Source organism: Copadichromis virginalis, linkage group LG1 (genome assembly GCF_057382275.1).
Source record: "Copadichromis virginalis isolate Kocher_CV1m ecotype Utaka linkage group LG1, C_Virginalis_male_GT1.1, whole genome shotgun sequence".
Classification (NCBI taxonomy): Eukaryota; Metazoa; Chordata; class Actinopteri; order Cichliformes; family Cichlidae; genus Copadichromis; species Copadichromis virginalis.
Window position 1 is genome coordinate 1,386,935 of NC_140618.1, and position 12,011 is coordinate 1,398,945.

The 12,011-nt window shown below is 44.1% G+C and overlaps 1 protein-coding gene and 1 long non-coding RNA gene across 2 annotated transcripts; one reads left to right on the forward strand and one right to left on the reverse strand.

Moving 5' to 3' along the window:
- The first annotated feature begins 2,562 nt into the window (after positions 1 to 2,562).
- Positions 2,563 to 11,542, forward strand: LOC146718045 (tryptophan 5-hydroxylase 1-like). Its single transcript, XM_085465275.1, has 10 exons — positions 2,563 to 2,909; positions 3,059 to 3,242; positions 3,330 to 3,430; positions 3,507 to 3,574; positions 3,662 to 3,858; positions 7,835 to 7,970; positions 8,156 to 8,282; positions 10,342 to 10,437; positions 10,836 to 10,969; positions 11,111 to 11,542. The coding sequence occupies exons 1-10, from the start codon at positions 2,754 to 2,756 to the stop codon at positions 11,286 to 11,288; spliced, it is 1,377 nt and encodes a 458-aa protein (XP_085321401.1). The 5' UTR covers positions 2,563 to 2,753; the 3' UTR covers positions 11,289 to 11,542.
- On the reverse strand, positions 8,374 to 10,343 carry LOC146718046 (uncharacterized). The gene is made up of 2 exons (XR_014921826.1): positions 10,224 to 10,343; positions 8,374 to 9,451 (listed from the first exon to the last, which is right to left on the reverse strand). It is a non-coding gene; the product is annotated as an uncharacterized LOC146718046 (long non-coding RNA).
- Positions 11,543 to 12,011: the final 469 nt, after the last annotated feature.

Here is a 12,011-nt window from a genome sequence, read left to right on the forward strand (position 1 = left end):
ACACAGCCAGTGTAATTATGGACTCGTGTCTCTGCACTGATACAGGCTCAGTCCTAAAACCGTACACTTCTCAGGCCTTCACAGTTCTCACTAGTTTTCGCTTGAATTACACACTCTGATTATTTTATTCCGTTATTCCTCAGGTGCTGGTCTGCAGCGTTACTGGGCCTTAGCATCTTTGGAGTAATTTTGGGATATTTTTAGAGTCGGCTTTGCATTCGGATTCATGCTGGAAGTTATATTTGTATTTCATGTGCATTATTTCATTCATGTGAATGAAGATCAGTGCGTAACAAGGTAAAGCAGTAAAAAAACGAGCCTGCACAGAAACACATACAGCATCAGCAGACAGTGCTGCACAAAGGCCTGGGCTCTCTAATCGCATAAACAGACAGTAGATGGATCACACTCTGAGTCTGACTCTCATTAAGCTTTTCAAAGAAGCAGCATCAGACTCAGATCTGCAGCCCAGAAAATCATGGCTGCAGTTAGCAGCAAACCCGCATCAGTGACGTTCATCTCAGAGGGCTGCTGAGGGTCACGTCCGGCCGTAAATGTGTTTAAATACGCCAGGCCTCATGTGGAGCCTGCTGGAGTCAGGCTGCAGTTTTAGACAAAATTAGAGAAGCAGATAGAGACTTCCTGTCTCTCGCTATAACTACAATTACTCGTTATAGACGGACTACATGGCCAATGTGAGCTACCCCCCCCGTATGAGGTTATGACCACATGCAACCGAACATGCGATGAAACCTTTGGTGGAAACTTCTAACTCACAGTGTAACCTTTGTTTTTTTGTGTAAAACAAACTGCTCTGCCAAAAGCATTCCCTCACCTGTCCAAATCATTTCACTCAGGTGTTTCAAATCAAGCACCTCGGCATGCTGACGGCTTCTACAAACATTTGTGTCGCTCTCAGGAGCTCCAGCATGATGCTGCGATAAGATGCCACCTGTGCAAAACGTCCGCTGGTAAAACTGAAGTTGCTCTTTGTTGGAGAAAAATAAAGAAGAATTTGGTTCAGTTTGAATAACTAAGGCTTCGGTTCCACAGGTGACTCAGACCCGCCCTCTGTTTTCTGACAGAGGTGATGTCCTGAGCGATGACTCCTGATCACGAGATCCAGTTGATAGGTTTTGAAGTCTTATCAATAAAAAGCTGTGACGGCTCGCTTTACAGTCCTTTTGCAATATTATTATCAGTGTCTGCTCACACTGACTGGTCGCTCCGAGTCTTATTATCTGGGTAAAATAAAACACTGATACAGATTTATAGTTTGTTTCCCCTCCTTACACTGTAGTTACACGTGACTATTAGGGATCTTGTCTGTATTAGAGTATACGAACCCCTGTAGCTCAGGAGGTAGTTCGACCCCCGCCTGGCCCGCATGCCTTTGGGCTACTAACCCTAAGTTGCTGTCTGACCCATCAGAGTATGGATGTGTGTGAATGTCAGTAAGCACTTAAAATCATAGAAAAAGGTGAATGTGACATGTTGTATAGAGCGCTCTGAGTACTCTGGGAGAGTAGAGAAGTGCTGTATAAGAATCAGTCCCGAAAGTTCAAAAATAACCTGCTGAATATGTAAAAAAAATTAATATTAAAACAGAACTGAACAAAAAATGATGGTAAACTTTCAAAAAATAGAACCATAAATATAATTTCTGCATTCATAACCAGAAGTTTCTTTAAAATGACTCAACAGCGTCTCCAGGTTCACCTTTCAGCTGTCTGCACCTGTGAGTACTGTGTAACTAGAGTCCAGGACAGGAGGTCAGGATACTGATAATACTCTGCTCTTTAAAGTATTTGTTACTTGAAAAGATTTTGTGTGTTTTCTGTCTTATAAATAATTCTTTTATTTTGTCCCGTGGCTAATCACCGCATAAAAACACAGTCAGCAAACAGACAAACAGGAATCTCTTCATTCCCACGTTTACAGCATTTAGGGTTCAACTGTCTTCATTTGTAACAGAAGAGAGAAGAGCAGGAACCAACAGCTGCAGCTCAAAGTGATTTCTGTGAGTTCAGTGAAAGAAAGCAAAGTTTGCTGTCCTCTATGATGCAGCCTTTAACGTTAACATGTTGGATACTCATTAATTCAAATACTTGCAACATAATTTGTTCTCTCTCCATTCAAACTGTAACTATGTTATCAGTTTGATTTTGATACATGTGAGTTTTCAGGTACTGAAAATATAATATGTATAACCTGGGACTTTATATTACAGTCATACGCTTCTATTGTTATAACTAATAAGGGATGTTAATCCTGAAACAGTGTCAATTAAAATGTGTCATAAATACAGTAAATATTTAATTCATTGTACACAAACAGTACACAGTACTATAAACCGGTTGCCATGAAGCAAACAGTAAGTCGTTCACAGTTACTGTAAAGTTCATGCGTTCGTGTATTTTAAAGGACGGTTACAGTAACACTTTATTGTCACGTTGACTCAACAATTAGTGAACAGGTGGTGACGTGTCAAGGCGTCGTGTGTTGTGATGTATATGGCGTGATGCTGATCTTCCTCCTGATGAACATCCATCTCTGGAGCGCCCTCCCCTCTGCTGCAGCTTCATAAAGGCAGCAGCCGCCGTGCAGAGTGACAGAACAGCCGGAGACTCATCCTGTCACGACCTTCACGTCGTACTCCTACCAGACGACTCTCTGATGCAGCCAGTGCCAAAGCAAGCTTACTGAACCATCACTATCAATTTCATATTTGTATCGCTGAAATCCAGAGAAGCATGTACGCCAGGAAGTCAGAAGGAAAGGAGCTTCGCAGAGGAAGGTCTTTGGACAACAGGACCGTCTCCAGCAGCTTTGGGAGAGGCTCGACAACCATCATATTCACTCTGAAAAACGAAGTCGGTGGTCTTATAAAGGCACTGAAACTTTTCCAGGTGAGGTTTCATTTTCTTTATGTTGACACAGATATGGTGTTTTCTGAGGATGCATGTGACTGGCCAGGAATGAATGTGATCAGAAGCTTTTACAGCATCTTCTTTGGGTGTGTGTGTGTTTGTGTGTGTTTGTGTGTGTGTGTTCGCAGGAAAAACACGTCAACCTCATCCACATCGAGTCCCGGAAGTCCAAACGAAGGAATTCAGACTTTGAGATCTTTGTGGACTGCGACACCGACCACGAGCAGTTCAAGGAGCTCACCGAGCTGCTCAGGAAGCACACGGACATCGTGGAGATCTCGCCGTTCGACGGCTCCGCTCTACCCGAGGACGGTACACCTTGTCGTACTTTGACTAAACAGTAGCTGTGATAGGAATGAGTTATTTCACAGGTCTGCGTGTGTCTTGACTGTGTTTCAGATGTGCCCGGTGTGCCGTGGTTCCCCAAGAAGATCTCAGACTTGGACCTGTGTGCAAACAGGGTTTTGATGTACGGCTCTGAACTTGATGCAGATCATCCGGTATGTGCGTCATCGGACAGAGCTCTGAAATGTAGCGTGAACTCGGTAACCGACTGAGGTTTTGCTGTTCCTGCAGGGATTTAAGGACAACATATACAGAAAACGAAGACAATATTTTTCTGATTTAGCTGTAAACTACAAACAGTGAGTTCCTCTTATGGATGTTTTCATTAATGAAGTTAATAATAAAAACCTAGAAGGGCTTTCATCCTTTAACTCCGTCTCTCACAGCGGTGAGCCCATCCCTCGTGTGGACTACACTGCAGAGGAGGTGCGTACCTGGGGCGTGGTGTTCAGGGAGCTCCACAAGCTGTACCCGAGCCACGCCTGCAGGGAGTACCTGAAGAACCTCCCACTGCTGACCAAGTACTGCAAATACAGCGAGGACAACATCCCCCAGCTGGAGGACGTCTCGCACTTCCTTAAAGGTAACCGTCAACAGTGTTGGTCAAGTTACTTGGAAAAGTGACCATTAACTAATTCCTGATTACGTCTCCAAAAAAGTAATCCCATTACTCTACTGATTACTTATTTTCAAAAGTAATTAGTTACTTAGTTACTTTTAAAAAACACGATACACAACCTGAATAGGTAATAAAGCGACCTTTCAGCCCAATTCTATTTTTTCTGCATGATCCATCATATAAAACTGAATCTAATGAAAAAGTCTCTTTAAAACGTGTCTTATTAGTTTGAATCTTTAACTTTATGCATCAAGGAAAAATTAAATCGTGTTTAACATTTAAACCTATTTTCTGCACATTCCAGCATTTAAAATAAAATAATTGTTTTGTGTTTACACTCTTTCTAATAGATGCAAGTAAAACAAAGCAGAAAATAAATAAAATCAAAAACTTAGCAGCACTGAGTCCTGTCGCTCTTAAATCTATTTTCACGTGTTTAGCAGGAGTGGTGCGGGTGGAGGTTTGCCCGGTGCAGGTGTGCCTCAGCGGTCATGCCAGCATTCTCGGTACTTGCTCAGAAGTTTAAGGTTTCATTTTCCACGCAGAGTGCACAGCAGACGCGAACGTTTGTGTTACTTTGTAAGGAATCAAACTCAAAGTAATGTGAGTACTTCCACGCTTTAAATGCTGCACGGTCGTACTCTCTCCCGCACTGCACATTATCCCTTGTTGAACTGCACACGTCTGTTACCACGAACTAATTACTTTTTTGCAATAGTAATCCCTTACTTTACTCGTTACTTTAAAAAGTAATCGGATTACAGTAATGTGTTACCTTAACGTGTTACTGCCCATCGCTGACCGTCAAATGCAAGCCAGGGCTCTAGACTAACTTTTTGTCACGGTTGCACTGGTGCGCCTAACTTTTTTTCTTAGTGCTGCAGTCTCTCAGTGCAAAATTTGGGCGCTTAACACTTTTTGGGGGGAAATTCAGTCCATAGAGACACTATTGATTTGTAAATGATTAACTAACAATCTTGTCAACACAAAGTTCTTTATTTGAAGCACATTTCTACCAGAAAGAGAAGTTACTGAAAAACTGCTTGTGCTTAAAGTGCGTTGGCACTCTTTGGTAATGTTGTAGACAATGTTAAACTTAATCATCACTCTGACGACCTGTTTGCTGCTGAAAGGCCGGGGGGAGAGGGGACACAGGGCATTTATCGCAGCATATAATGTGTTTCTGGACACACTGCTGCTTTTTCAGCGCTCAGAGGTTGATGGCACCGTGTCAGAGCTGGCTATGAATTTCAGACAGATCAGACGGAGACATAACAAAAAAGTTATCAATCGTTCTTTTCATCTTTTTTATTACCCACAGCTACATCCACTCTGTCGGGCCTAGGCTGCTCACTAAGGTTGGGTATCATCACTGATTTCTATAATCCATTCGATTCCGATTCACGAGGTCCTGATTCGATTCAGTTTTGCCTCAGACAGTCAGAAACATTATAATTCTGATCATTTATTATAAAATTATGCAATATGGGTAATAAGCGAATGAATAACGCAAAAATTTAGATTTGAGATGGGAAACTGTTCTTGAAGTACACAGAGAGAGAGAGAGAGCTGTGCATGAAGTGTGATTTTATCGTGGTGGAAGCAAAACAGCAAAAGTCAGAGAAGATGTTTATCAACTGATGATGTTTATGACGATGACGTTTATCAAATGTGAAGCGTAGTTTGATCTTCTTTTGCTGCTGCTTCAGTGAATTTTGGTTGGAGAGACACAAAACCTGCAGCTCAGAATTGAGCACAAAAAAGACGTAAACAGTAAACACAAAGCGCGGACCGGCCGATGCATCAGGATCAGTGAGCTGTCGGCTTTCAGCCCCGACGGCGTGTCCGTGTACGGGCCGTCTGGTGAGAAAGCCGAGAAAGAGAAAGCTGATTCTGATGCGTCGGTCCGCTCTGTGTTTACGTCTTTGTGTGGAATCCGTGTACCTGCTCTCATTTACTGTTTGGTTGTTGTTGAAATGGTTTTGAGAGCTTTATCGCTTTATTCAAGCCACTCACCTCTCTCTATCTAGTGATGTGCGAATCATGAACGAATCGTTCAATACTCGAGAATCACTTTACTGACTCGTGAATCATGATTCACAAAACGCCAACTGACTCACTGACTCATCCCTGTTGCTGTTAGCAAACTAATATCATTAGTAGAAATATATCTAACTTATAATTAAAATTGTGGGGGAAAAAACAACAGTCAAAAAAACATTAACTTAACAAAAACATTCCTGCTCTGAACTGGAAGAAAAAACCCTGAGTAGAAGCTCACATCAACACAATAGCTCCTCAGCTCACAGTAGCATCGCTCTGCTAACATGCTAACAGCACATTTGAGTTACTCACCCCCTCCCTTGCTGCGCTGAATCGTAGCATAAACGAATCACTCGTCTTAGCAGTAGGATTTACATGAAAAGAGAAACAAATTAAGTTTCAGTGAAAATGTAAATTTTTTGCACTCTCTGGTCAACTGACTCAGTGACTCAAATGACTCAAAATCCAATTCACTTTGGTGAGTGACTCATTCAAACTCGATTCAGTAAAAAGAATCGAATTTATCATCACTATCTCTATCCACCTGCACTCTCAACTGGATCACGGCCAATCAGAGAGGTCCCGCCCCTGGCTATCTCTGATTGGTTTAGACCACGATAGAGGCATAATGTCTGTCTGTTGTTGACCACACGGAGACTTTCAGAGTTCTGCGACGTAGGATTTTTTTTAGTTGCACCATTGAAAAATGTGGTCGCACCCTAGAGCCCTGCAAGCAGTTGTTTCCAAGCTGCTGAATATCTGAGCCAAAAACAAGGAGAGTGACACCGATGTTTCCCACTGCAGCTTTCAGGCACTTTTTCTGGTTTCGCACATAATGGGCAAAACCAGTTTGATTGTTTTGGAGCCTTTATCCTTCAAGGACCTGCAGTTCAAAAAGCGCCCCTCCGACATCCAAACCCATCTGTTCTCTGATTGGATTGTTACATTTGTGATTGACATGACATTGACCAATCAGCTGAAAGGAAGAAAAATAGGGTCAAAATTCGTACTTGTAACTTGAAGCTTGAGTGCAGAGTTTCACACGTATGTCCACACACAAATCTTTTTTACGCACACACAAATTCTTTTTATACATACAAATCCTGATTTACAAGTACAAAATATTTATGACCACAATTTGAGCCCATAAACCCCACAGCAGCCATATTGTTGGTCACATGATTTCATTAAAATGCTCCAACAGCACAACCAAGGTCCAGAGATCCAGTTAGCAGACAGCTAGCAGCTACAGCCACCTGTCACCACCATCAACCTGTCAGTCAAAGAGGCCACGCCCCCAATAATGCAAACTTAGAGCCTTAATACCATTTAAACATGTGAGTTATAAAATCGTCCTTAGTTATTATTAAGGGGGAATTATCTCTAGAGAACAAACAGTTTGTGTATCAGGCTGTAAACATGGTTATTTCTGCTGGAAAGTTTTAACATGGGAGTCTGTGGGGACTGACTCGCTGCTGCCTCTGCTGGCCGGTACATGAACTGCAGCTGTCATGGTAACCCTAATAACCCCTCTGCCTGCGTCCTTCCTGTTTTCTGTGTGGTTTGATCTTTGTGCCTCTGTTTTATTTTGACAGTTAAGTCCTTGTTACCTTTCTGTGTTTTTACTTCTATCCTTTGTTATTTTCTCCCATCCTCAGTACCCTCATCCTGGTGCCTGAGTCTTTGTCTAATCTTACTCCTCTTCAGTTCTGTCTTTCTTATTTTTGGTTAACTGGTCATCTTTTGGTCGCTGTTTAGATTAAGATGGACAGTGTGTGTGTGTGTGTGTGTGTGTGTGTGTGTGTGTGTGTGCGTGCGTGTGTGTGTGTGTGCGTGTGTGCGTGTGTGTGTGTGTGCGTGTGTGTGTGTCTGTGTGTGTGTGTGTGTGTTTGAGCAGAGTGCTCAGGCTTCATCATCAGGCCCGTTGCCGGTTACCTCTCCCCCAGAGACTTCCTGGCAGGCCTGGCCTTCAGAGTCTTCCACTGCACTCAGTATGTCCGCCACAGCTCAGAGCCTCTGTACACACCTGAACCGTGAGTGCACAAAGACACACACACACACACACACACACACACACACACACACACACTATAACAGTCCGTTTTATTGTCTTTCTTTATTTTGTTCATATTTCTAAAGCCTTGTGTGTGTGTGTGTGTGTGTGTGTGTGTGTGTGTGTGTGTGTGTGTGTGTGTGTGTGTGTGTGTGTGTGCTGCAGAGACACATGCCATGAGCTGCTGGGTCACGTGCCTCTGCTTGCCGAGCCCAGCTTCGCTCAGTTCTCTCAGGAGCTCGGTTTGGCGTCGCTTGGCGCTTCAGATGATGATGTAAACAAACTGGCCACGGTGAGTGCTGCAGCGCCGACTCACCCTAAATACACCTGGATGAGGCGGGAACAACATGGCTCCCCCCACATATGAAGGGATTGGCTCATAAGGCTGTCAAGTCAGTTTTATTACACAGAACATTTTAAAACCACAGAAGTTGAACCAAAGTGCTTTACATGGACACGTATCTGCAAACGAAGAACCAAAACAGCAAACGTCACAAAGGGTTAACAAAGTTCTCACAGTGTTACAGACAGAGCGCAAACAGAAAGCTGGAATGAAACCATGAGGGACCTCAGACATGACAGAAATAGGGCCTTAAATCTGATAGAAAGTTCTCAGTTCTTCTTAAGGGGACAGGAAGACTCAGGGCAGCAGTAGCAGGTGAGAGGTTGGGCTGATGACCTCAGTGAGCTGGAGGCAAAATATGGAGTTAGTGTTGTGAAGTGGGCGTGTCCTGAGTTGAACATGTCTAAATATTAAGGCAACTACCAATAGGAGTGAAACAGACCACTGACTGACACGTAAAGGTGAAGGACACCTGGATTAGGTGCTCTCAGGGTCTCCTCTCCCTCTCCCCGTAAGAATCGAGCTCCTGAGTAGCAGGCAATCCTCACAGAAACACGCCTGTTTATCTTACAGCTGTGGCAGCGTGTCATTGGCTGGTGCATGTATAGAGGTGCATGTACGTGGTTACCTGTCCTGTTAATCACCTGCTGAGCTCCTGCTCCAAACCTCTGCTGCATTTCTACATCTCCACCACCAGGTGACACCACCAGGCTTCTCATCAGTGAGGAACGAGCCAATCACAGCAATTCTTACTTACAGTATATTCAGAGTTCCTCATAATAAGCAGTGTTGCTCAGCAGCTGATGCATTTACAAAATTCTTCCTTCAGGTTCAAAATATTCATGTGAAAAGTTTGTTCAGGTGACTTTGAGCGATTCTCAGTGTGCGCTCGCCCCGGGGTGAACGTCCGCCCCCTGGTGGACCATTGTCCTTTATACTTCCACCTGGTTTATAATCTGGGTAGCTTGAACCCACCAAGGTCATCGTCAGTGACGGCCCCGCCCTAAACCTTCCTGTCCTGAGTCTTTGAATCAAGTCGAGTTTTATTGTCAACCCAACTGTATACACTCAGGTATACAGTGGGACGAAATATCGTCCTCCTGGATCGAAGGTGCAAACTGTGAAAATAAAAAAGAATAAGAATAAATTAATATAATCAAGACTCAAAACCGCTGATTGTCAGTATGCGTGTTGTCAAGAGATTTATTCTAAATGACACTTCTTCAGCTGAGAGTCTAAGAGGAGAAAACACACAAACAGACGCTGCAGTTTTAACTTGCAAGGGCGTTTCGCAGAGCGCTCACATCAGAGTGGGGCCCTGTGAAATGCACGCTCTGTTCTTGCACTTGTCTTTATTTATACACAAGAAAAATGAATACATTTGATGTGAGCATGTGTGTGTGTGTGTGTGTGTGTGTGTGTGTGTGTGTGTGTGTGTGTGCGTGCGTGCGTGCGTGTGTGTGTGTGTGTGTGTGTGTGCGTGTGTGTGTGTGTGTGTGTGTGTGCGTGCGTGTGTGTGTGTGTGTGTGTGTGCGAGGTCAGGACTGCTTGTTTGACTTCTTACTATCGCTGTGGGAAGATTCAGATACAAATATCAGAACACGTTTCATAAAGAACAATCCGTCCAGAACAATGAAAAGTACGATCAGTTCTAAGCTAGGAAATGATCATCATGCAGCATTCTATCACAAGTAAACTTATATCATTAAAAGCTTATACTGACTAAAGAAATACAATATTCTACTGACACGTGTATACAGCATGCTGAGTTAGCGCTAATGTGATGCTGCTGAGCTCAACATGAACAGAAAACATGAAGAAGGATTCAGTAAATATAAATACTGGAACGAAATGTGAAAAACTAGAAGCAGATGATTTCAGTGAACTCACCTGTCCACAGTTTCATCCACACCAGGCTTTAATCTACCAAACAGACAGATGAGCGCTGCTGACTGAGCGCGTGCAGTGGCGCTCTGAGCTGATGTCGGTGTCCTCCTGTTTGTTCCAGTGTTACTTCTTCACTGTGGAGTTTGGGCTCTGTAAGCAGGACGGCAGGCTGAGGGCGTACGGCGCGGGGCTCCTCTCCTCCGTCAGTGAACTCCAGGTGACCTCCGACCTCCACACTGCACCTTCATCTGACGATTTTTAAAAGGACTCAGATTATTAGTGATTTTTGTGTTTTCTTAAACCCACTGAGTGGTTAAAAAAATCCACATGGCATAAAAACACCATCTTAAAACTCCTCCCATTTTTGTGTACTTGTATTTTACTTGAGTATTTCCAGGTTTTGATGCTTAAAACTTCAACATGTAAGATTTTACTTCACTGCACTCACGACTCGCTCTCAGTGTTTGGTTTTGGTAGAAGCAGCACAGAGCGTCCTCCAGCTGACACCAACCGTTGCTAAGCTAGTTACCTGACGCAGCAGTCACCTGCGCTCAGGTTTCAGTAAGTTTGGACTCTATCTAAAACATCTGTGCACGTGTCTGTCTGTCCTCCTAGCACGCTTTGTCCAGCAGTGCCAACATCCTTCCTTTTGACCCCACGGTGACCTGCAACCAGGAGTGCATGATCACCACGTTTCAGCACGTTTACTATGTGGCCGACAGTTTTGAGGAAGCCAAGAACAAAATGAGGTGAGCTGCAAGTTTTCCCCACATGATGTGTGAGACGCACCGTGAACCCTGACCCTGTATGTCCCTGCTTGTCCCTGATTTTGGTTCTGAGCCGATGTGAGAGCTTCAGCTGAGGATGTAAAGTGTGTGCTGTGTCTGCAGGGAGTTTTCCAAGACCCTTCGACGTCCCTTCACGATACGCTACGACCCCTACACTCAGAGCGTGGACGTTCTGGAGGACACCAACAACATCAACAGCATGGTGAAGGACATCCGGCACGAGCTGGACATCGTCGAAGACGCTCTGAACCGACTCAGCAAAAAACTGCAGAGCGTGTAAAGAGGTGCTCACAGTAAAGCCGCTGACAGCCGAACACCGCTTCTATGCCTCTGCTTCTGCTCTGAATCTACTTCTGCTGCAACAAAGCCGACACCTCCTCCTGAGGGGGGAGGGGCCTCCTGAAACATTCGCTAGGACACATTTATTGTTTGTAGGCTGAGCTGTAAAAATGCGGCACGTGTGCCGTGATAATCTGTCTGTAATCATGTGAATTTGTGTGATGATCTATAAAATACACATAATCGTGTGTGAGAGTTCTGCAGTGATCTGATCCTGGTTCTGTTTGTGCTGCTGCTCAGTTACTGCGGCATTTAATGCGACACAGCACCTGTGTCCATTAGATCAGCTGCACACACCTACACGAGGCCTCACAACAACTTTTAAAGCAACAAAGTGTTGCTGGATGTGCAAAGAGCAGCATTTAGTTGTGCATGCTTCACACCAGCAGAGGGCGCCACTCAGCCACCCCACCAGTATCCACAGCAGAGTACCAGCAGCACCATAAAAGCACTTCGCTGGTTAAAAATAGCTCACAGATATATTGTCACAGAGCAGAACCTTCAGCTTGTGACTGGGAACAGATGTCAGTCGGTTAAATACCTCTGCTCATCTCCAGCTTCATCTTTTTATTCCTGGACTCTCTCTCCCAGAGCAGCTTTGCATGATTCATAGTTCAGAATAATCCTTCTTTACCTGCTGGGCCTCCTGCGACTCCTCAGCTCA